The 26506-nt window shown below is 36.5% G+C and overlaps 1 protein-coding gene and 1 long non-coding RNA gene across 2 annotated transcripts; both read right to left on the reverse strand.

Moving 5' to 3' along the window:
- Positions 1-5516: 5516 nt before the first annotated feature.
- LOC138317499 (deacetylase Oant_2987-like) lies at positions 5517-12662 on the reverse strand. Its single transcript, XM_069259226.1, has 5 exons — positions 11553-12662; positions 8975-9091; positions 8176-8326; positions 6935-7020; positions 5517-6605 (listed from the first exon to the last, which is right to left on the reverse strand). The coding sequence occupies exons 1-5, from the start codon at positions 11902-11904 to the stop codon at positions 5959-5961; spliced, it is 1353 nt and encodes a 450-aa protein (XP_069115327.1). The 5' UTR covers positions 11905-12662; the 3' UTR covers positions 5517-5958.
- A 4051-nt stretch (positions 12663-16713) lies between these two features.
- LOC138309540 (uncharacterized) lies at positions 16714-21722 on the reverse strand. The gene is made up of 5 exons (XR_011206296.1): positions 21397-21722; positions 20880-21062; positions 18913-19023; positions 18376-18571; positions 16714-17457 (listed from the first exon to the last, which is right to left on the reverse strand). It is a non-coding gene; the product is annotated as an uncharacterized lncRNA (long non-coding RNA).
- Positions 21723-26506: the final 4784 nt, after the last annotated feature.

Below are 26506 nucleotides of genomic sequence, written 5' to 3' on the forward strand. Positions count from 1 at the left end.
CTATATGGAATGAAGTACTGATTGCGCATGCACCAAAGACGAAGTAAATTATTTTATATTATTTTTTTATTTTTTTTTTTTTTATTCATTTTTTTCATTGTGTAAATTATATATATATATATACACGATTAAACACCAATTATTGTTCAAATGATGAATATCATTTTATGCTCTGTTGGCGGTGGAGCATCTTGCAGCTCTAGACATTTTTCTATTGGTAACAAGAGAAATTGAGTTCATAATTTCATACATTTAAGATACATGCTTTCATTTTATCATCCATAACTTTAACTTATATCAATCATATCTCTGACGTACTAGCATTCTAGGAAATCTATTGACAATCTAAACCCATTTTTTGTATGTTGTACATTTTGACAGAAGTGACGAGAAACAACTGATCACCACGGTATGAACACAGTAAGTATATGGGATGAACAAGTTCCCAAACGCCTGACAGGTAGTTATCATGTTTAGGCCAAAAAAGATGATATGTCTGTTTAGGGTTACCCGACCGACCCTAATTTTTTTCCACTTTCTACGACAAAAAATTAAAAGTCGGGATTTCGATCTCAGACTCCGGTTCCGGCGATCATTTTAGAGTGAAAGACATTTTTTTAAAATCCTTCCGACCTACCGACCATATGTTTTACGCCAATGAAACCCTAAACAGACATGTTATTTTTTTGGCCTTATCTTAATTTTCTTAATTTTCAAATTTTGAAATGAAACTCGCTGAAGCTCGTGTCTTGTCAAAATTTGAAAACCACTAAATCGAGTTTGATAAATATTGTGTCGTAGGTTCGTTTGAAGCACTGTAACATTGGTTCGGTGTACCATTTTTGTAACTGCTTGTGTGAAGTAATATTGAGTAATAAATATGGCGGACCACTGAACTGTTGTTGTTTGATGTGTAGGAACACAATACGTCCACACTGACAGTAGAACACGAAACATGGTGTCAGAATGGTTTTCGATGGTAAGGTGAGTGACACTACTATCGTAAAAATCGATCGTGAGCCCAGGAAGATAATCGACATGGAGGCACGGAGCGTTGTAAACATGAGGTGCCCAGACCATGCGGTTCCCGCCAAATTTCACCGAGGACTATGAGGCCGGACAACGTAAATAAACTTTGAATCTATATATAAACTTTTGTGAAAACAAACTTGTTTTAAGATGTCAATGGTTAATCAAAACGTTGGTGGAAGCGCCGAGGCCCCACAAGGTACTGAAGGTGGTGCAAGTCAAGTCCAACCGTTGTTAATTCATGTCCCGTCAAACTTACCTTTTCCAACAAAACTAGAAATGAAGGGTAATTTATCTGTGAACTGGAAGAAATTTCAGCGAGTATGGGACAACTATGAAGTTGCCACAGGACTCATAAACAAATCAAAGAAGCTAAGAAATGCTACATTATTGACATGTATAGGTGCTGAAGCACTCCAAGTCTATGATGGTCTAACATTTGAATCCGCAGAAGATAAAGATGACATTGAAAAGGTGTTAAAGAAATTTGAAGACTTCTGTGTTGGTCAAACAAATGACATCTATGAAAGATACATGTTCAACAAAAGGGAGCAAGGTAAACATGAGTCAATCGATGAATATGTCGCCGCACTCCGATCCCTAGCTAAAACCTGCAAATACGATACGCTTGAGGATGAAATGATACGCGACAGAATCGTAATAGGTCTTGAAAACAACGGTACTAGAAAGAAGCTACTCCAAGAGAGAAAACTGGACTTAAAAAAGTGTATTGACATTTGCCGGACTAATGAAAAGATTACTGTCCAAATGAAAGAAATGAATGAGGAAGTACATTATATGAAGCGTAAAACAGCTCCACATAAGTCCGAACAGAAATATGACCGATCCAGCGACGCGACGTGTAATTCGTGTGGTCGAAAACACGACAGGAAGAGGGAAAGTTGCCCTGCATATGGACGTAAATGCCGAAAATGTGGTGATAAAGGACATTTTGAGGTAAAATGTAAAGGCGAGCGTAAGCCTGAACGTCCAAGAAAACACAAACCGCGTGGAGGAGGTCATCGACGCGTGCACTATGTAAGTGACGAATCAGAGGAAAGCGATTATATGCTCTCTGTTGAAGAAGTAAATGCACTAGGTGTGAAACCTAAGCGAATCAATGCATTGTTGAAGATCAACAAGAAAAACATTGAGTTCCAACTAGATAGTGGTTCATCAGTTAATGTCCTACCAGCCCGCGTGTATGCACGTGCATGTCATGATCGTCAATTTAAGAAACTGAAAAGCTATAACAGAAAGCTACAGATGTTCAACAAAACCACAACTAAACCTGTTGGAAAGAGAACATTGGAAACCATCAATCCGAGAACAAAGGAGAAATATATGGTTGAATATGTGATCGTACAGGGAGATGTTCACCCTATCCTAGGGTCAGCTGACACACAGGAAATGGATTTGATCAGAATTCAATCCCATAACATACAGGAGAGAAATGTGGGTGATGATGTCGTAAACCTGGTCGATACGAAGGAAATAAGTATCAGTGACCTTGATAAAACAGGTGTGTTTGAAGGTGAAGGTTGTTTGCCAGGAGAACTTCATTTAGAAATTGATGAAACTGTTAAACCGACGAAAATACCAGTGAGAAAACTACCTGTAGCAACAAAACCAAAGGTCAAGGACGAATTGGACCGTTTGGTGAAAAAGGACGTGCTCGAACGTGTCACAGTTCCGACAGATTGGATTTCGTCGTTAGTCGTTGTTACAAAACCGTCAGGAAAAATCAGATTGTGTATAGACCCTCAACCGTTAAACAAAGCGCTCAAACGAAATGACTACTCGATGCCAGTATTGGATGATGTGTTGCCAGACTTAGCTAACGCCAAGGTATTCACTGTGGCAGATGCAAAAAATGGCTTCTGGCATGTTAAACTCGATGAAGCGAGTAGTTTGTTAACAACGTTTGGGACCCCTTTCGGAAGATTTCGTTGGAAAAGAATGCCTTTTGGCATATCGGTGGCACCCGAGGAATTCCAGCGAAGAATCGATGAGTGTTTGGAAGGTTTGACTGGTGTCAAGGCCATACACGATGATATATTGATTTACGGTTCAGGAGAGAAGGATGAGGATGCGTTGACAGATCATGAGATCAACTTGAAAGCGTTCATCCAAAGGTGTAACGAGCAGAATCTTAAGCTCAACAGAGACAAACTGAAGTTAAGACTATCGCGAGTAGCGTATATGTGACACATAATCTCGAGAGAAGGTTTACAAATCGACCCCGAAAAAACGCGAGCGATTAAAGAAATGCCTAAACCAGCAAACAAAGGGGATGTGCAAAGATTGCTGGGAATGACGAACTATGTCCAGAAATTCACTCCAAACATGTCCGAAATCACAACACCTCTAAGACACTTAATCAGAAATGATACCGAGTTTGTATGGGATTGTGAACATGACACAGCATTCGAAAAAGTGAAAAACGCGCTAACAGCAGCTCCAGTGTTAAAATTCTTTGATCCGTCAAAGGATACCGTCTTACAATGCGATGCGTCTCAGACAGGGTTAGGTGCATGTCTAATGCAGGATGGACACCCGATATGTTATGCTTCGAGGTCCTTGACTAAGACGGAAGAGCGTTATGCTCAAATCGAAAAGGAACTGTTGGCTGTGGTGTTCGGAGTAGAGAGGTTTGAGACATATACCTATGGACGTAAAGTTTTAGTAGAATCGGACCATAAGCCGCTGGAGATTATCTGTAGAAAAAATCTCCTGAGTGCTCCAAAGCGACTCCAGAGAATGTTACTTCGGTTGCAGAAATTCAATCTTGAAATTCAGTACAGACCGGGTCCGACAATGTACATGGCCGACGCGCTCAGTAGAGCATATCTCAAGGAAAACAGTGAAAATCGGTCTGAAACCGAGCGCGAGACTGAATACATCAATGTGATACTACCAATCACAGAGTCGAGATACGCCAGGCTGCAAGCCGCTACAGAATCCGACGAGGTACTCAGGCAACTCAAAACGGTAATTCTCCAAGGATGGCCGGATACTAAAGACACCCTTAATAACAAGCTTCATGTCTACTTTACATTCCGCGATGAACTTGTCGTTCAGAATGGTCTAGTTTTCAAAGGTGACCGAGTAGTTGTGCCGGAGAGTGAAAGAGAAAATATCATTGAGGCAGCACACTCGCACCTAGGAATACAGGGATGCATTCGGAGAATGAGAGAATCTTTGTATTGGCCAGGAATGTATAAAGACGTGGAGAACTTTGTCAGTAAATGTGAGATATGTAACTCAAGATGTATCGATCAGCCGAAAGAACCGTTAATAAGCCACGAGGTACCTGACAGACCTTGGTCAAAGCTAGGTTGTGATCTCTTTGACCTAAATCAGAAAGCCTACTTGGTGACAGTAGACTATTTTTCCGATTACTTCGAGATAGACAGGTTGTTCGACAAAACTGGTAAAGAGGTAATTGGAAAATTGAAGGCGCACTTCGCGAGACATGGGATACCAGATGTTATCTTTTCCGACAACGGACCGCCGTTTCAGAGTCATGAATTTGACAAATTTGCTGAAAGTTACGATTTTGAGCACATTACCAGCTCACCGGCGTACCCACAGTCAAACGGAAAAGTTGAAAACGCTGTAAAAACGTCTAAACGAATCATGGAGAAATCTATCCGTGACGCTAAAGACCCATTTCTAGCTCTACTAGACTGGAGAAATACGCCACGTGAAGGAGTGAACTATTCACCGTCACAACGTCTATTCGGTCGAAGGACAAAAACTTTGTTACCAACATCAACGAAATTGTTAGAACCACAGTCGTTGAATTCAAAGGACGTAAAAGACAAAATAACACAAAGGAAAGAAAAACAGCAGAATAACTACAATCACGGTGTGAAAGAACTAGGTATTTTGAAAGGAGGAGATGTGGTTAGGATAAAACCAGTGGGTAGATCTAAGCTATGGACAAAAGCCGTAGTTACAGACCAAACCGACATAAGGTCATATAACGTAAGAACAGAGGATGGAAGGGAATACAGACGTAATCGTCGTCACCTCAGAAAGACCCAGGAAAAATGGAAGCCTGTTGGTACACCAGTTATTCTAGGTTCAGATACTGATAGTTCAAAACCAGTTGTTGAAACTCCATCAGAAAGTGTAAATGTCGCACCAGACAAACAAATGGAACTGGTTACACGAGAGACACGAGACACTTCTCCAAAACCATCACAAATCCCTGTGAGAGTTCCTAGTCCGACCCCAAGTACACCTGTGACGACAAGAGTTGGAAGACGTGTTGAGAAACCGAAACATCTGCAAGATTTCGTGTGCCAGATTAGTGTGCATTAGTTTATATGTTTCTTTTAGTCATGTTTGACTAGTTCAAAGTGTTTTCCTAGTTAAATCAGTTGATTGATATTAGTTAAAAGTGTTTACAGACTTTAAAGTGGACATGGCCAATTGAGAACTGAAAGATTATTTTAGAAATAATAATGTTAACATTTAAATATGTAATTGCTTAGAAATTTATTGGAACAATAATTAATATATTTAGTTTCATCCATAGTGAAGAAAGTTTAGCACACATGGACTCAATTACATATTGATAAAGTTTGTTTTATTCCCCATATCATATCTATGGACAGTTAAATATAATATCTAAAGAAAGGGGGATGTGTCGTAGGTTCGTTTGAAGCACTGTAACATTGGTTCGGTGTACCATTTTTGTAACTGCTTGTGTGAAGTAATATTGAGTAATAAATATGGCGGACCACTGAACTGTTGTTGTTTGATGTGTAGGAACACAATACGTCCACACTGACAGTAGAACACGAAACAAATATGATGAAAATCAGTCACTGGTTGGGAAATCTCTGTTTATATTTTTTGTTATTGATGATGATGATAATAATGCTGTGGATATCGCCACCGTAAGGAATGTTACAGCTTTCATTGATTCTGTAAAACCGATGGAGGATTTGAATCCTTTATCAGCAAATTCGGCCAATCCATCGCGTTAAGTTTCATGGCTTCCTTATTTGGAATTTGCTTCGGTTCAGTAATTTCATGTCGGTTACCTTTTCTCCAAACAGCTATAGGCGCGATCCACTGACGGACACGTCTCGTCTGGGCCTGAGAATCGTCTAAGTCCCTGTCTATTTCTTCTATTTTCAAAACTGTAACATCAGCTTCCATTCCAGGGGACAGAGAACCCAAATCACTTCCCCTTCCGATAGCATTGGCTGTGTTCACTGTCACGGCGGCAATGACGTCATAAAGAGGCATGCCGAGATGTAAAAGTTTCGTCATCACGCGCGGCAAATCGTAAACCGGACCATCGAGATTTCCAGAATGAAGGTCAGTTCCTATGATATCTGGCCAAAAAGATTTTTTAGCGCACATTTCTGCAACCGTCCAGCTAAATGAACCCTGACCGTGTCCTAGCTCAAACAGCACTCCTCTTTTCCGTGCTTCGATGACGTCATTAAGTATATCGCCTGTTTCCGGGTCGATAATGGTACTAGGAAATCCGTGGTACGTGTGGGTATATATATCACCAGGCGCCATGTCGCGTGGGCAACAGAGGCGTCTGTCACCTGCAGATCAAAGAGAGATGCTGGTAAGATAATTTCCGGCATTTAGGATTGATACGCGAGACTGAAGTAATTAGTCATGACAGATATATTTACCCTTCTAGGTACACAGTACTGTTTATAGAACATGGTAAAATGTCAAGTTTTAAGCACGAATTCCAGAAAATAAAATAAAAATCAATTTACAACGTATTAATGATTAAAATAAAGCTTCTCAAACAGCAATGTGACATGAGAAAATGTTTCTTGTCAGCTTGATTCGATAGAATGAAAGGACATATCATGTACCTAATTTAAGGACTATTTAAAGTAGACTTTGTTGTATTATTTACCTGCCGAGCCCTGTGTAGGTATTGATGATAATGTGTGATGAATCATCGTTGGCACCCTGCATTGTCTGCCCACCTCCATCGCCCGTCTATAATTCAAAGGTTTCATCATTAATAACTAATAAACTTAGTAAATAATGGAAAGGGACACCTTCTGTAAATGACAACTTGTAAAATACACATTAACTATCTTGAAGAAATCAGAATAAGCTGCTTGATTTTAATATCGGTATGACTGCTGCTGAAGCAACTTATCTTCTCTGGCTGTATTTACATTTTTTCTGTACAATATCGTTGGGTCCTTTTATTTTATTTTTCGTTAATGTCTTAATGTTGTTGTTGTTGTTTTTTGTTGTTTTTTGTTGTTTTTGTTGTAGTTGTAGTAGTAGTTGTTGTTGTTGTTGTTTTTGTTGTTGTTTTTTGTTGTTGTTGTTGTAGTTGTAGTTGTTGTAGTTGTTGTTGTTGTTGTTTTTGTTGTTGTTGTTGTTGTTTTTGTTGTTGTTGTTAATGTTGTAGTTGTTGTTGTAGTTGTTGTTGTTGTAGTTGATGTTGTAGTTGTTGTTGTTATTGTTGTTGTTATTGTTGTTGTTGTTGTTGTTATTGTTGTTGTTGTTACTGTTGTTGTTGTTGTTGTGGTGATGGTTGTTGTTGTTGTAGTTGTAGTTGTTGTGGTGGTGGTTGTTGTTGTTGTAGTTATAGTTGTTGTTGTAGTTGTTGTTGTAGTTGTTGTTGTTGTTGTTGTAGTTGTTGTTGCTGTTGTTGTGGTTGTTGTTTTTGTTGTAGTTGTTGTTGTAGTTGTTGTTGTGGTGGTGGTGGTTGTTATTGTTGTTGTTGTTGTTGTGGTGGTGGTGGTGGTTGTTGTTGTTGTAGTTGTAGTTGTTGTTGTTGTTGTAGTTGTTGTTGTAGTTGTTGTTGTTGTTGTTGTTGTTGTTGTTGTTGTTGTTGTTGTTGTTGTTGTTGTTGTAGTTGCAGTTGTTGTTGTTGTTGTTGTTGTTGTAGTTGTTGTTGTAGTTGTAGTTGTAGTAGTTGTTGTTGTTGTTGTTGTTGTTGTTGTTGTTGTTGTTGTTGTTGTTTGTGTAGTTGTTGTTGTTGTAGTTGTTGTTGTTGTTGTAGTTGTAGTTGTTGTTGTAGTTGTTGTTGTTGTTGTTGTTGTTGTTGTTGTAGTTGTTGTTGTTGTTGTTGTTGTTGTTGTTGTTGTTGTTGTTGTTGTTGTTGTTGTTGTTGTTGTTGTTGTTGCTGCTTACCTATACACCTCCTGCTCGTTTTCCCCTTGGTTGGTTATACTTTCCGACAGCCTTGCTTTAACACCAATGATAATGTCCCGGTTTTGCTCCAGCACATCTCGACAGGCCTTCACATCCAGCTGATTCAGACAGTCAGACTCACCACCAGGGGCTACAAAAGTAAGATATTTTCCATAATTTCGATATAATTAACGATAACTGATAGTTATCCCGCGGTATATGTTCCTGTTTAGATACCAACTATTCTTAGATACCTGCTCCACGAATTGGATAACTATTGTAGTATCGGTCGCTTCTGTTTGGGTTTAGTGAGTTAAAAGAGTAAGAGAAAAATAATCGGTACCTTTGTCTTGTTATGAATACGCTGTAATTATTTATCTTCGTTTGGCTCAATTTTCTTACATAATAAAATTTCGTTTTTGGAAACCAGAAGGGGGTCTGTTGGAAACACAGAACCTTTGTAAACAGCGGGAAAACTTGATTCCCGATAGTATACTGGTATCGTAGACAATTATCTACATAAATATTTTAACAAACGAATATTCAAACAAATTACTAAACCAGAAAAGAAATGACTTCTCTTGACGGTTTCTAAACCGAAAACATTATTGAATCTTGCACCCAGCAGACACGTTGTGATCCGGACATAGCCTCTTGGATCGCGAAGAAATGTCATGGGAGAGAAATAATTTCTAGACTGCCACGGAGTTTTTAGGGGTCTCGAAGAAATATCATAGGAAAAATGATGATTGGCAAACCAGAACAGAACTATATAAAAGTATGTAGGAAACCAACTTACCGCCCGAAGCACATCCTGCGGCCGCTAGTCCATGGGCTGCTATGTGTAGGTAACAGAGTACTCGTGTCTTACTCCGCTCCGCAATAAACTTACGAAGGCCAAGGAAGGTTGACGAGCCTGTGGAATACAGACGCGTATTTGTTTTACTCTAGAGAGTAAAGGTAAAAGGCAAAAGACTTGAGAACATATTTTCGTGTCGATTTCTCATCACATGCCATAATTCCCAGAAGATAACAAATGGTTTTATCTATACTTAGAGCAACAAAGAAGTTCCTATGAATGCTTACTTTCAATTAAACATTCCTAAACCAATATACAAAATTCTAAAGCCTTACGATATGTTTAGTTACCTTATGTAAAGACTTTTAAACCATTCTGCTCTCGATCCTTTAATCTTTTTATTCAAAACTAATCCAATGACACATTGTATTTTTTTCATACTATCTATTTGGATTGGAGACTTTTCTTGTCCTGCCTATTTATTGGATCGGAGACTTTTCTTGTCCTGCCTATTTATTGGATTTGAGTCTTTTCTTGTCTTACCTATTTATTGGATTGGAGACTTTTCTTGTCTTGCCTATTTATTGGATTGGAGACTTTTCATATCCTGCCTATTTATTACATCGGATACTTTTCTTGGTTCTGCCTATTTAATGGATTGGAGACTTTTCTTGCACTGCATATTTATTGGATAAGAGACTTTTCTTGTCCTGCCTATTTATTGGATTTGGGACTTTTCTTGCCATGCATATTTATTGGATTTGAGACTTTTCTTGTCTTGCATATTTGTTTGATTGGAGACTTTTCTTGTTCTGCCTATTTATTGGACCAGAGACTATTCTTTCCTGCCTATTTATTGGATAAGAGACTTTTCTTGTACTGCATATTTATTGGATTTGGGACTTTTCTTGTCTTGCGTATCTATTGGATATGGGACTTTTCTTGTTCTGCATATTTATTGGACCAGAGACTTTTCTTTCCTGCTTATTTATTGGAATGGAGAATGTTCTTGTTATGCCTGCTTATTGTATTGGAGACTTTTCTTGTCCTGCCTATTTATTGGACCAGAGACTATTCTTGCAAGCCTATTTATTGGATCGGAGACTTTTCTTGTCCTGCCTATTTATTTGATTAGAGTCTTTTCTTGTCGGTCTATTTATTAGATCGGATATTTTTTGTCCTGCAAATTCATTAGATTGAATACTTTGCTGTGTATGTTTTGTTGTCGTTTTGTTGTCGCAGATGGGTAAGGATCTAGATATCGATTCTGCATTCATCTGCGTACGTGTGTTGAGAAGAATAAAGAAATCCAGGAGTATTGTAGAACTCCATTCAATGACAACTAAAATTCTAAATGGTAACTTTTAGAGAAACACAAGGAAGAGTTGTTGGTGGATGGTGTATAGGACGCATGGAAGATACTGATTATAGAAGATATTACCACCTCGGACATGGAAATATATGTCCTTTGTCAAATGTTTTCAGATGGAATGCATGATTCCACGAACTGTGTCAAGGAGAGTGTTGCTTTCCATACCGACCATTTAATATTTATTTGTTGTCATTATGATCAATGCTCCTCCATTAGACGGTGTTGTAACGTTTGACGTCAAGATTTTGACCGGTTAATGAGTGATCTGTAAATCTCATGTCTACGGTATCTAAGCAGATTTTGAAAAAAAATTGCTGGTAACAAGTAATGTATCCTATCCTTCAAAATCTGATGTAGTGATTCTTAAATCCGTACACCGATACAATTCAGTACTGGTACTATTACAAAATACAATGGTACACAGTGCGTGTTGTTTCTGTATTTGTCTCTAGAACAAATCTGGAGGAAGGATGTTTAGACTTTTCCTCTGAAGGATTATTGTAAATTAACTTAATTTAACGATAATATAATTTAGCAATTTAATAAAATAGTTCTAATTCACTTTTTCACGGCGATAGATTTATTCAGCCCTTAAATCTACTTATCTACGAAAAGGTGTGGTTCTTCTTATTGACCGTTAACTTTAAAATAGCATTATTTCAATGCAATGTCACATAGTTGCCAGGAATTACATAAATCATCTTAAACATTGTATGATTCAACTAGTATAGTCATTTGACTACCCCAGAACACAAACTATTCACAAACATATTTACATATTTACGAGGATCTCGTTTTAAAATAATATCAACCAATGTTTGTTTTAATGATTGGTAGAACGGATTATTCTACACTTTAAATAACATTAGACGATATGTCAAATATATCTCAAGCTCAATAAATACTTCTTTCCACTGTGTCTCTGCATAACTTCATAGTATGCATGAAATATACACGTAAAATAATAAAGGTGATTTTGACCTGAAACAGTACATAAACGTGGTGTACCAGTTTTCTACTTATTGCCAACTGTCCTACGTGATTTAGCACAGACCGTAGGTCGATGGTTTTTTTCGGGTACTAATAGTTTTTCACTTCACCCAAAGGCTACAGCAAAAATCAAAATCAAACTGATCCATACACATTACATCACTTTCAAAGACAAGCATACATAAAACAAGGAGTTCAGCATTCCTAACAACCTGCCTGCACTTCCGGCATCCACAATGGTTGTCACACCACGGGATAGACATCGCTCGTCCGGATTAACTCCGAGGGGTGTGGCGTACTGGTAACAGTGCACGTGTCCGTCAATAAGCCCTGGTGTCACCAGGCAACCCTCGGCGTTAAACTCTTCTTTCCCAGTAACCTGCAACCCCTCTCCGACTGAATGGATAACGTCCTGGTGTACTGCTACATCCCCAATAATGTCGATTCCATTTTTAGGATCGATTATTCGGCCCCCACGAATGACACAATCGACAACCACCATTACGTCTGATCTATGGCAAGACGTTCTGTAAAGTATGGAACAGTGCCGAGACATGGCAAGTACCATATATATAGATAAAGGAGGAAGGCATTATGTAAAATATGGAATATGACACCAACTACATCGTATAGACATGCAGAAAATCAGTAAATTTCATACTTTGTTCACTTCAATCTAGTAATGTGTTCATTTCGTAATATTTTCCCTCTTTGTGTACACAATGACATAACGCAGACGAATCTGGCTTGAGAGTTTATTATGTGACCTAGTTATTTACCTGTGTAGTCACTGTCCTGTCAATGTGTTCCCATTTACACATGACCTTAACCTTGACATACAGATAAGTACGTACACACGTTCACTGTCTTTATCGTAATGTCCAATACTCATTGATAACCGAATTTCTTACTGAAGACATCTACTCGCACTGGATACATATTAGGAATCTTGGTTATTTTGTCGTGTTCTTTAAAAGCACATTTTGACACTCTATACGAATGTATATTCTTGTCCATATTATATGCCCCTCCCCATTCTGATAACAAATTTCGTTAGTCCTAAGTACAGTTTTCGTTCGGTCATTAGGACTTTACTGAATAATAAACCAAGGCCACCTCTCCTTATGTCATTGTAGGACCAAAAATATCTACGGTATCTTGTTATCATTCCCATTGAGTCATTCGTGGTCACGTGTGTCATAGAGATTGGCTACTCCGCCATGTACCTCTGTATGTGCTAAAGAGTTTTTAGATAAACTGCTAAAAAGTTAAATAAAGCAAACAAGTTTGATGTGTTGATAGTTCAGTACTTTTTAGATGGTTTGAGTACAATTTTGGATAGAAAAAATAATGCTTTTAAGTTATATATCAATAAAACAAAATGCACTTCCGGTTTTTAATGTCGGATTTTCCAAAAACCAGGTAGAATTGCTGATTTTCAGGCTTTCAAAAATCACATTAAATAACATCAATCGGGAAAACTGTTAACATCAAACCATGATTTAATGTTTAAACTGTGTGTAGATGCAAAAATATAATGTTTAAAAGAATACATTTTAAAGTAGTTAGCCAAGGGGAAATGCCTATGAACCGGAGGTCCCGCTGCCTGTCAACAAAGACAAACGAAGGAGTTTCCAATCTATGTATTTATGTTTCTGGATAAACAAAGTAACCGATAAGTCCACTTTATTATTAAGCAGTGTTTATATCAATAGAAGATCATGTCAGTCTGACATTATCATGATCGCACCACCTCCCACCTTTCGTTCCAACAGCCGGGACACACCATACTCTATAAAAGTGGTAGCTCAACGCGTGTCCTACGCTCATATTTATAACCGGGACAAGGACGTAAAGCGACAAGTGAGGCTTATTCTGTTACGTAACCACGAAGCAAAATATGGCATAAATATATTGTTTCATGCGACATATAAACATAAAATTATGAGAGAAAAAAATCTACGACACTGTAAAGTATTTTAATTGAAACCGTTGAAATCCCAAATATATCGTATAGCAATACCATTCAGAAGGTGCAATATGTACAATACACTCATACCAGAGCTAATGCCATGTGTGTTAAACAAATGCAATACATAACCACCGAGGAGTTTTTAGACAGGAGTATGCACATAATACGGCAAACACACTACCATAAAAGCTATTTGAGTAGTTCTAGACAAAAGTGCTTTACTACACTAGTAAGGGTCAGAGTTTGGTATACAAGACATTAGTCCGCTAAACCTACCTATATTATCAGGCTTTTTTATTTATTTATTTTTTTTTTTTTTGCCTAATATATATTTGCCTAATATATAAAAAAAGCCTAATAATATAGGCAGGTTTAGCGAACTAACAAGACATCTGACCACACCGTGTAATGGCGTACAGCGAGCGAGTTTGTACATTTCACACACCTTTAACCACAGTGTGCTTTTCTGGCTTATCATAGTAAAACCAACCAATCTAATTTCATTACAACTGGTTTGTTTCCGATATATGTGCAAATTTTAATGTGTTTTCAGACTGAATTGTTATTTATAAATCAAATCTGGTTAACGTTCACAATAAAAATTATTTTGCCAATTGTCAGTATAATGTGACTGGATGGGATGTGCTCGTTTGATTTCTTTTAATGTGGCAGCATGCTTCAGAGATAACACTGTAAAAAGGGCAAGAGTACAAAGAGATACATCACGGCCATACTGCAGCCTTCCATTTGAATACTATGTCCGCAGTAGTCTGCGGTTCTATTGGCACAGGGCGACTGAACGGCAGAATACCACACGGGTAAGACAACAAAAGGGCATAATACTAATTTGCAACCGCCATTTGCATGACAACGTCAAAACGGACTTGATGCGCATGTTTCTTTAGGGTAGAATCAGTACAAATACCAAAGGATTAGTATTTTCTGACATCTATGAAATTTCGGGGTTTTTTTTCTCTCCAATTTACAAGAAGGCGGTACCCCCTCCTCTCCCTCTGGCAGTTACATGACATAAACAGACTAGAATTCTCCACGTGAGTTTAATTAAGATCTGTTTCTGTCATTTGAATGGAAACTGAATCCCAAATTAATACGAAACGCGCGTTACATGACAAACTGAGTAGGAAACGGTAGTTATCGATCTCCCTTATAGTGAACATGTCAAAGTCTTATTAAATCACTTTCTGTGTAACTCGGTGAAAGTAGCGGCGTCGTCCGGTTGATGAAGTACTAGCGTACACGACCAGGAATACCGTATGTCATTGTAAATGGCAAAGTAATGGAAAGAAAAGGCAGTAAATGATAACAAGCCAATTATAAAAGATATATAGAGGTTTTTTCCCCAACTTATATTAGATGTGAAATGTAACTCACCTTCCGTCATTCTTGTTCGTTGTGTTTCCTATTTTAGCATCAAATAATATCGACTGAAAAGTATTGGTGAGGTTACCATGGCTTAACAGTGGAACACTTCGACCAGCTGTACATATATAAAGAAAAAAACAGTAATTTATTTGTTTTGGGTCAGATATGGCTTGAGAACTAATATCGGCGATAGGTCGTAGAGATTATGCGCAAATCCTAAAAAAGATTTCCCTTGCAGATCCTGCAGACATAATTATCGCAATCTGTCTTGGTATCAAAGCAGTAGGTGTGAGGACTTCTGTGAATACTTCTACAGGAGTAATAAAAGATACACCAAATAGATATATGACTTCTGTTTTAAGCAGCATCCATTTTGTTCGCTTTCGGAATAAAGTATTTTTTAAGGTTTCAAAATTGATTTTATTCCCCAGCAAATTAGAAGGATGCCAGGGTTGGGACCATGGGTTCATCCCTCTTACAACATATAGACTCTCACAGGAGGGCTCTTTCACTCCTTTTACTCGATCGCTTTCATTTCATCACATTTGATTTGCTCCATTCATTCGACAAGCTTATTCATACAAATACAAATAAAGATCTATAAATTAAATTTAGGGAATAAAGTATGGAACAACTCCATGTGACTTAAAATATCCCAATAAAATATATATGGCTATATTTGGCTGCGCATGATGCTTTTAACATTGTAACAGAGCTGAAGGAAAGAGTTTGCCTTACTTCTCAGACAAAAGGCAACTTTTAATGGCAGTTGATGAATATATAAATTCAATTTTGGAGAAAGGGTGTACAGTATTATGTTCCATCAGGGCGACAAAGATTAAACATAGGTTCACTGACATTGGTGTTTGACTGAACATCGCTGATACACGTAGATGAATACCGCACCATATCAACGATTTGACTTAGTATCAAACGTTGGTTGGTTTGTTGACTTAAGTCCTAATAACAACTAAGGTTAATAAAGAACGACATCTCCAATATGCAATGTGTGTGAATTAATGTATCTTTTGGGAGGCTGCGGTATATTCTAATAGTATGTCTCTAGCACTTTTTATGGTGCTATATATCACTTCAAATTTCAAATTATTTTATTGCATGAAGTTTTTCAACCTATTTGAACAAATATTAGAATATCATCCAGATATAAATGGCATACATACAGGACACTGCACCAATGCAATGAGAATGGACATAATTACATTACTTATTTTCTCAGAGTAGTTGTATTATACTCAGAATATTACATTAACTCCTTTACATTTGTATTACGTAAACCTAATTTGAATACGGATGATTTTCTCCCATTTTTATCTCTTTATAAATGATTTTTTTAATATCTTGATGAATCAGACATAAAAATAACACATATCAAAAAAAAAACAAGAAAGAAAAAATCACGATGAAGTTCACAAAACTTACAAATGCTTCTTACTATATTGCGTATACCGCCAGAGACACCGCATACCCCACCCCACACACTCACATTATAGTTGTAAAGCACGAACCAGTCGCCAGAGGCACCGCACAACACAGTCGCCGACCCTCTTTATGAACTCTTAGCTAAAACATATTTCGATGCACTGCCGAGACATCACTTCAGCGTGGCAGTATTACTCTTTGAGTACGTATAGTAATTTTAGGTTGTTAATAATACGTTAATCTAATAAAACAAACAAAAACAGACCAGGGACTTTTAAGATATCAGTGAGGATTCGACTTCCCTAACAGTGGCGTCAAACACACGTCCGGTGGATATAGACTTTTAGCACTTAGGGAGACAATGAAAATATGGAAGAATCACCAAGTTTAGTCACCAAAACAGATCGAGTCTCAGTGATATGGTCGATGTAGATCAAGGGTGAAGAAATTTCCTATATTTGGAATACCGGTTTGATGTAAGACTGATCGATTCCAAAAATATCAGGAGATATATGTCCAGGTACAGGAAGTACTCAAGATGGGATCCTCCTTCCCAACCCCATCGGTAAGTCCATAGTAAGGATTTGCTATCTAGGCATGAGCTTCTACCTCGCCTGGCATGACCACTTATGGTGTATGACTTCACTTCATTGAAAATAATGCTACTAAATTAACAGTCAGTGTGTTACTGACAAAGTGGTCAAGAGTATCTCAATGGTTTCGTATTCCTGGCTACGGATTTCAATGTGACGAAGCTAAGACTGGCGATGACGATGAGTTAATAACATGAAAGAAACGGTATGTTTCCGCCTATAATAAGAGTCTAGAGACATGTTTGAGGATCACCGACACTATGTTGGTCATCCATTCTTGGTCTAAGAAAGAGAAAGAACAGGAGCGGCAGCCAACAAAGGTATACTGGTACTTTAATCATCTTTGATGAAGTTCTGGAATGGACGGTAGTCTTCTGCTATAGTTCAAAAGGAATTATGCATACAGATAAGAAGCATGGTGGATTGTGTTCTCAGACATTATTCAGACAAATTTATGCTCGGATGTTCCCATATGGGCATAGCTGGCCAATTGACAGTTACATTGGAAGCAACACTGGGGAAAGGCATAAGATAGAAAACATAGAAAAGAAGATAACGAATGGATGGTTGGCTAAAGACATAATAAGTGGAGACTAGATATACGGGTGTTCCTGCCTGTTCAACATGTAGGTTGTACCTTTGGACGTGATGGGCAGTTGCAGGAAACCAAGTGTGAATCCACTCTGGAAAACAGCATATGGCTGGATTTGGTCGATGTGACATGAGACATGAACTGAAATGTATGTATAGAAGGGCAATGACTTAGCCAGTTGCTATTTCGAGGAGATTCTGGGGTAGTAGAAACATCCAATGAAAGGTGAACATTTTGTGGCGTCTATCGAGATTGTATTTTCTTGAGCTTCACTTTTGACTTTCATATACAGCGACATGAATGCTGAAGGAATAGATCTAAGCGGCGAGCTTGGCTTTCAGAATGGCGACAAAAGAAGAATTTATCGTAGTGCCATACTATTTACACGTCTAAAACTATCAAAATACTTGCCGTATTTGCTGTTTGTCAGCTATGGCCATCAAATGATAAAACCGATAGAAGTATGGATCCATAACAAGAGGCCCCAGAGCCTTAACGGTCATCTGACTACCTTGGCAATAATCATATATGAAATTATTAGATATAGTGTCAAGGTAGCCATCTTCGATTTGGGATTTGAGATGTAACAACACTTTGTCGGGACCATGTCAGGATCATTTCATGCAAGTTTCAGCCAAATCGCGATGGTAGAACTTGAGAAAAATGTGGCGGCCATCTTGGATTTTGGTCAATCCGAAAATAACAACACTTTGTCGCACTGGTAGAACGAAATGTGGAAAGTTAACGGCAGATGACGACGAACGAAACGTGACGACTATAAGTCATCCTGAACTCAGAAAAGACGGGATTCTCTCAATATGGTAGCCATTTTGAAATACGAATATTCTTCAAGGGGATATAATGAAACCTTAATAAACTAATTTCCAATCTGACTTTCCAAATTAATACAAAGGTTACCGATTATTAATTATATTTCATACAACATTTCTCGTTTCCATTTTTTAAACAAAATGCATAAAATCACAAATCACAACGCAAAATGGTTACGGTCAGGATATTGTATAAATCATCGAAAACATAGTTCAAACTGTAACCTACCTTCTTGAACAAATTCCGTCCGCCAACTTTTACCACTTATTACACCATACCATCATGAGGAGTTACCACAGATCCACCATGCAGTAATGGATATAAATACATTGGATATTTACAATACGGTTTTAAAAAAATAATTTTCGATATTTGATAGTAACATATCATGGAGTCTTCTATCATGGTAGATATCCAAATCAACCTGAAATGAATTATACATACATTATGAAACGACGAATAGACAATTTTATTCCAAAAAGAGTAATTGAAAGATATTCATGTTATAATTCAGCAACGACATTTCAAAGTCACGACGATATTTGTTTTGCCACTGACGCAACCAACATAATATCGTCACAACTGAATGCTGAAACGATGTTGGTAGACGAGTTTTCTCCCCTATACCGTATATGACTTTAGGGAGAAGAAAAGATCAACAAAACATCATACTGCGTGTGTGTCGAAGAAGAAAACAAGAGGCCCAAGGCCTTTACGGTAACAGGTCAAGCTTGGAATCAATCGAATAGGTAGAGAATTAAATACCTTTCTTCAAAATGGTGACTTTGGCGACCACCTTAGATTTTGGACAGACATGGGAATGTTTTGGGAGAGTCTAAACATAGCATGGCAACAATCTTGGAATTCGGATAAGACCTGAAAAATAATAACACTTGGTCGGAACTATGTCAGCATCATTTCTGGCAAGCTTCAGCTGTGGTGACCATATTGGATTTCAAATTTACTCGAAAATAAAAATTGATGTGTTTCTTAATTCATGTCTTCTCCGGCGAACGTTAGACACTTAATTGCATGGTACATACATTTGTTTTTACTTTGGAATCAATCGAATAGGTAGAGAATTAAATACCTTTCTTCAAAATGGTGACTTTGGCGACCACCTTAGATTTTGGACAGACATGGGAATGTTTTGGGAGAGTCTAAACATAGCATGGCAGCAATCTTGGAATTCGGATAAGACCTGAAAAATAATAACACTTGGTCGGAACTATGTCAGCATCATTTCTGGCAAGCTTCAGCTGTGGTGACCATATTGGATTTCAAATTTACTCGAAAATAAAAATTGATGTGTTTCTTAATTCATGTCTTCTCCGGCGAACGTTAGACACTTAATTGCATGGTACATACATTTGTTTTTACTTTGTATGTTTTATATTATAACAGTATAGTTAAAAACATTTTAATAAATTCTACAACATTTGCATTATTAATCATCTGAAATTAGTTGTGTGTCGACACGTAGGAAAAATCCCTTATAGTACAATAGTATGAAGTTAATATCTTGATATCGATTTGTATACGCCCCGTTAGAGCTGGAGTTGTCCTTGATATACTAATTGTGAGATGGACGACACAGCTGGCCGTTAGATTACGCAAGACATTAATGCAATGATATTAAATTCATATCTATTTTTTTATATTTCATTACTCACTTACCTATCGAGACAGACAGGGAGATGGATATATGTAAATACTAATAGCTTTTTAATGACAGTGGTTTCATAATTGCATGCTGCCATTATATTGGGAAGGCTTTGCCTAGTCACACATGAACATTTGAGACTTCTCCTCATCTTTACTCGATATATGTCACCAGACATTTTCGTCTGGGGTAAACAAAATGTGTACTCTAATGAGACTAAATAAATGAGTATTTGTTTGTGTAAAGAAATGAAAAAAGAAATGAGAAAAGAAAGCTAAAAAGATTCAATAAAACAAGAAAATACACAGGATAATACAGGTAAATACATAGGATAATACATGTAAATACATATAGGATAATACAGGTAAATACATATAGGATAATACAGGTAAATACATAGGATAATACATGTAAATACATATAGGATAATACAGGTAAATACATATAGGATAATACAGGTAAATACATATAGGATAATACAGGTAAATACATATAGGATAATACAGGTAAATACATAGGATAATACAGGTAAATACATATAGGATAATACAGGTAAATACATATAGGATAATACAGGTAAATACATAGGATAATACAGGTAAATACATATAGGATAATACAGGTAAATACATAGGATAATACAGGTAAATACATATAGGATAATACAGGTAAATACATATAGGATAATACAGGTAAATACATATAGGATAATACAGGTAAATACATATAGGATAATACAGGTAAATACATATAGGATAATACAGGTAAATACATATAGGATAATACAGGTAAATACATAGGATAATACAGGTAAATACATATGATAATATAGGTAAATAAATATTATTTTTTCCACATCAGCCTGTTGTTGCTGCTCATAAGGTTTCCTTATCGCGTTATAACACAGTTGATATTGCATCAGATTGTTATTATTGTGAAGGGTATGGTAGGAAATATATTTAATGCTTCGTTTTATGTGAACATAATGCGCAATCTGTGATTTTGAACCAGTTATTTGTAAAATTTGATTATATATGTCACTGAATATGATATTCTATTCATCGACTACCTTAGGTACCCCCACGTGGAGTCGTGGCACTACTTGTAAACAAATCTCCCTTCGTGGGCCCCAAAAGTACCGTATGTTGTGTAGCCAGCTGATGACTGTTGTCTGCAGGATTCCGTGTGAAGGATTGCAGCTTTGCTTCCGCTTCAGAGCTCCCCAAGCCTGGGAATGGAGGATGATATTCACCTGAAATAATGAGCAGGTGGAGAATACGTTAGACTCTGTTGTCGCTTTTATCTTTTGCCCAACACCATATGACTTTCTCCTTGGTTCCTTTACAGAAACACACAAACATTCCTTGGTAATTGCCGTATTTCTGGAGTACATTTATAGATCTAAGTGTTATCGAAAATAGACATACAATTACGTTATACAAATGTATATACATACATACTGTATTTACGAGAATGTTTTTCAGTTTTGGAAAGAGAAAAAGTCTCGTTAAAAACGTTGAATAGTATATATATGGCATATGGTATTGCATGAAATGAGCAAAAAGAAAACATTTTACAATTGTGACCTTTGGAAATAAGACGATGAGCTTTTCTAATCACAAATCCAAAAATAATGCTAGATCCTGCAACAGTTTTCTGTTTTGCGTCGTCCTCAAGTGCTAGTCCGGCGTTTCTAATAAAAAAAGTTCTCTATTGGCTATGGCTTATAACATGGTTATAGAAAGAAGTTTTTTTTAGAAGTAAAGAGACCATCTCCAAATATCTATTTGGCTCCAATAGAGAATATAGCTTACACCGAAATACTAGTGTGATATCATTGAACTATACCACCAAAATCACTTAGCAGTATACCTCAAACTAACAGAATCGTATAACTACAAATAGATGTTGTTTGAATGGCGCCTCGGACAAAGCAAAGAATGGAAACAGTAGCATTCAGTAGTAATTTAATCCTAATGAAAACAAGGCTTAAATAACTGCGCAGAATAGGCATGTCGTTTCTATATAGGCATTCGACTGCTCAATCAGACCAAATCACGATTTGCCATAAACATTGACAATGGACACCAAGTATCGTTTAATCTACCATTGAAAAGTGACAATGATCATAATCTACCATTGAAACATGACATTGATCATGATCTACCATTAAACATGACAATGGTCGTAATCTGCCATTAAAACATGACAATGGTCTTAATCTGCCATTAAAACATGACAATGGTCTTAATCTATCATTAAAACATGACAATGGTCTTAATCTGCCATTAAAACATGACAGTGATCATAATCTGCCATTAAAACATGACAATGATCTTAATCTACCATTAAAACATGTCAATGGTCATAATTTACCAGTAAAACATGACAATGGTCGTAATCTGCCATTAAAACATGTCAATGGTCATAATCTGCCATTAAAACATGACAATGATCATAATCTACCATTAAAACATGACAATGATCATAATATACCATTAAAACATGTCAATGATCATAATCTACCATTGAAACATGACAGTGATCATTATCTAACATTAAAAAGCGACAGTAATCAGGATCTACCATTAAAACATGACAATGATCATATTCTGCCATAAAACATGCCAGACAGTGATCGTAATCTGCCATTAAATCCCATGACAGTGATCATAATCTGCCATTAAAACATGACAGTGATCATAATCTACCATTAAAACATGACAATGATCATAATCTACCATTAAAACATGACAGTGATCATAATCTACCATTAAAACATGACAGTGATCATAATCTGCCATTAAAACATGACAGTGATCATAATCTGCCATTAAAACATGACAGTGATCATAATCTGACATTAAAACATGACAGTGTTAACAGTGAATATCGGTGTCACAATGCTAACAATATGACATTAAAAGGTGCCATTATCATTATCTTCCATTCAAAATTTTAAAGATACAACCTCCAGTTAAAACTCTTCAAAAAGCATTTACCACAATCTACCATTAAAAATGTAATGGAATGCCTTGTTGATAGGGTAGTTTTAATTGGGCAGAATAACAAGCACTATATAAATACACTGTGTGGTTACATAGACTACTCCCATGGATTCCTCTGAAAGGTGACACCATTAACACACACTCACTGACTTATATAGAACCCAGACTGTTTACTAGACAGTTTAATTGGATAACGAACATGGGAATGATATTGTGTTTCCATGTTGTTTACACTGGCTGCCGTTAAATCATATATCGCGGCGTTCAGTATTAAATTGTCTGATAAGCATTTCCCATAAATGTCATAATAGTTATATTAGCTCAACTATGAAGTTGTATAATAAGTTATCGACGGAAAAGGTTAGTTAATAGTGTTAACTTTCAACTTAATAGCTTAGGTATATTTCACATTTTAATGTGTAACTTCCTGGTACGTGGCTATTTATAGCTCTAAGACATCGGATCTTCAAATAAAGTCTTTAGAAATCCGGCCTAGTTTCTTCTGTATTCTTGCTCATCGCATCCTGTTTTCATTTAAAAGGGCATAACCCGAATGTTTTAAAGAAACAACTGATTTCATAATTCATTGCTTTGTATTGATATATATATATATATATCTTTTTATATATATATTAATATTAACCATCACATGGACATGTTACTCTTTTACATATGTACTTATATGTATATAGTATTCACAATTTTAAAACAAATGTTTGTGTCATAATGGTGTGACATGCTTTGTTCTATTAGCTGCACCATGTTATCTTATCATTTTTTATTTGCATTCAGTTTGGTCTAATTACAGTGGCTTCCAAACATAGAGACAGGATACAGCTTGGTGGGAAGTTGTCTTTTAATTAATTGCTGATGCTTTGTTTTTTTTTTTTTTTTTTTTTTTTGTGCATGATCATTAGCCTCATTAAGGAGTCCTTGAAGGAAGAAACAGAAGATTGCCGACCCCAACATCACTGACGTGTCCTTGAAACACATATACATTGTATGTATTTGCAATTGACTTTCAGTAATGTCGCCATCACATCACTGCGAATTCCTAGTGGTCGAAACTAGCTGAATCATGTCCTCCCTTACATCCCCAAAAATTCATAGAATGACGAAACAATTGTATGAAGATACGAAAGTTGATGACAAATCCAAGTGTGACAGCTTATGATGTCACTAGCATCACTGCCGAATCCTAGAAACACTTACAACCTCAGACTCTCCAAAACACGAAGTATCAGTTCGGTAAAGACTGCTGTTGGCTGTATGATGGCCATAGAGTCCCTTCAAAGGCTTAGTTTTATGTGACTAAACTAATTGTTGTGTTTTCCTACCTAAGATTTAAGAAATGGTATATTTAGTTGGAGAGAGTGAGTTGAAATTTTGAAGCGAGGGCGACAGCCGCCATATTGCACCATAATAAAATTTGCTGACCCCCTATAAAGTCACCACGTGACGGCTCTCCGTCAATCATTTGGGAACATTTCTGTCCGAGGTGCGACAAATGGTTTTCTAGGGTAATATATAAATGGTTTACCTTGGTAATATATGGTTTACCATGGTAATGTATAAATCGTTTACCATGGTAATATATAAATGGTTTACAAGGGTAAGATATAAATGGTTTACCAGGGTAATATTACCATGGTAATATATAAATTGTTTACAATATATAAATGGTTTACTATGATAATATATAAAGGGTTTACCATGGTAATATATAAATGGTTTACCATGGTAATATATAAATGGTCTACCAGGGTAATATATAAATGGTCTACCAGGGTAATATATAAATGGTTTACCAGGGTAATATATAAATGGTTTACCAGGGTAATATATAAATGGTTTACCAGGGTAATATATAAATGGTTTACTATGATAATATGTAAATGGTTTACCATGGTAATGCCTAATGATGGTGTTCCCCGTATATCAGTTTTTAGATTTTATTATGTCTGCGTGGTCTGTCTGTATTTGTATGCTCTTGGTTGAAATCTTCTGGCATTTTTATTGGAATTTGTGTATTTTATTGAATTTAGATTAATTTCACTTGTTAAGAATTATTAAAATTTCATAATCCACTTGTTAAGAATTATTAAAATTTCATAATCCATGCATACCAGGCAATTCTGTTGCATTCTATTATTCAGTCCCGAAATAACTCGTCAGCAATATTCTGATTCATTTTGTTATTGTCAAGTGTAAAAAGGGATGTTTTTAAATCATCTGTAATATTTATAAAACAATTACCCTAAACAAAACATCCACCAGCTGTTTATGGAATAACATACGTTTATAAAATGACAGATCGCTACTATTCCCAAAGTGCTGACGATGGTATTTATCGACATTTACAATAATGTCTAAGCCGGTTATAGAAGGTTCAATGGGGACGAACCGTGAGCCACTTTTAGTTGATATCTTCTCTCGGTTTGGTTGATTTGATAGAAGGGAGATCAACTTTCCTGATAACTTAATTCACAGTCATCCCAAACCAATATAACGATATCCAAAAATACGGAGGTTTTTTAATTATCACTAACGACGTTAATACTCATAGTTACGTTCATATGACAATGCTCAATGATATAACATACTATCAAACATCATATTAAATGCGAAACGCACAAAGGACTGCCATTCAGCATGGTGTTAGTGATTTCAATATCGATTTCGAGTTAGAAACGTACAAGTCAAAGTTGGGATTTAAATTATGTCGCACAGCTCTCTTGTACTGCCGGGAGACGTTTGTGACTTAGGCATGTACATGGAATTCGAAAGAAGTTTTCAAAACAATAGTCATCAACCTAAATGTGTTCGAACAGTGTCGCTATACTTAGAGATATCGTCAAATGAGATAAGCATACTCGTAGGATACATCTGGGTTCCTATTCATTGATGATTATAGAAACAAGCTCACAGTAAGTGTTGCAAGCAACCTCTGCCGTCAATTAGATTTTTCTAATCTATGGCAAGTTATTATTGTTTAGTTATGCTATCATTATATGAAGTTAGAACAAATTATATAGATGTGTTCTCAAGTTATCGTCCGGAAACTTTAATTTTTAAACAATATGTTTTTAGTTACAGTAATCTTTGTAGTTGACCTTTTGACCCCAAATTCAATACCTGTATTCAGAAACGAACATTTGTGAAACAAACTGCATGTATTTTTAGTAACAGTGACCTTTGAAGTGGACCTTTTGTCCCCAAATTAAATCCCAAGCTATGTTATCCCCTATGTTACCATTGTATAAAATTTGAACAGATGCCGCTGATGTGTTCTCAAGTTATTATTCAGAAACTAGAATTTTTAAACAATATAGTTTTAGTAACAGTGACCTTTGTAGTTGACCTTTTGACCCCGAATTCAATCACAAGCTGTATTTTCTCATATGCAACCATTGTCTGAAGTTTGATCAAAATCCGGTGATATTTTCTCAAGTTATCGTCCGAAAACTAATATTTTGTAAAAATCTGCTTTTTTTAGTAAAAGTGACCTTTGTAGTTGACCTTTTGACCCCAAATTCAATTCAAAGCTTTATGTTTCCATATGCCACCATTGGGTGAAGTTTGATCAAAATCCGTTGATGTTTACTCAATTTATCGTCTGAGACTAATATTTTGTGGAACAAAATATTTTTAGTAAGAGTGACCTTTGTAGCTGACCCTTTGACCCCAA

This window comes from Argopecten irradians, chromosome 1 (assembly GCF_041381155.1).
Source record: "Argopecten irradians isolate NY chromosome 1, Ai_NY, whole genome shotgun sequence".
Classification (NCBI taxonomy): domain Eukaryota; kingdom Metazoa; phylum Mollusca; class Bivalvia; order Pectinida; family Pectinidae; genus Argopecten; species Argopecten irradians.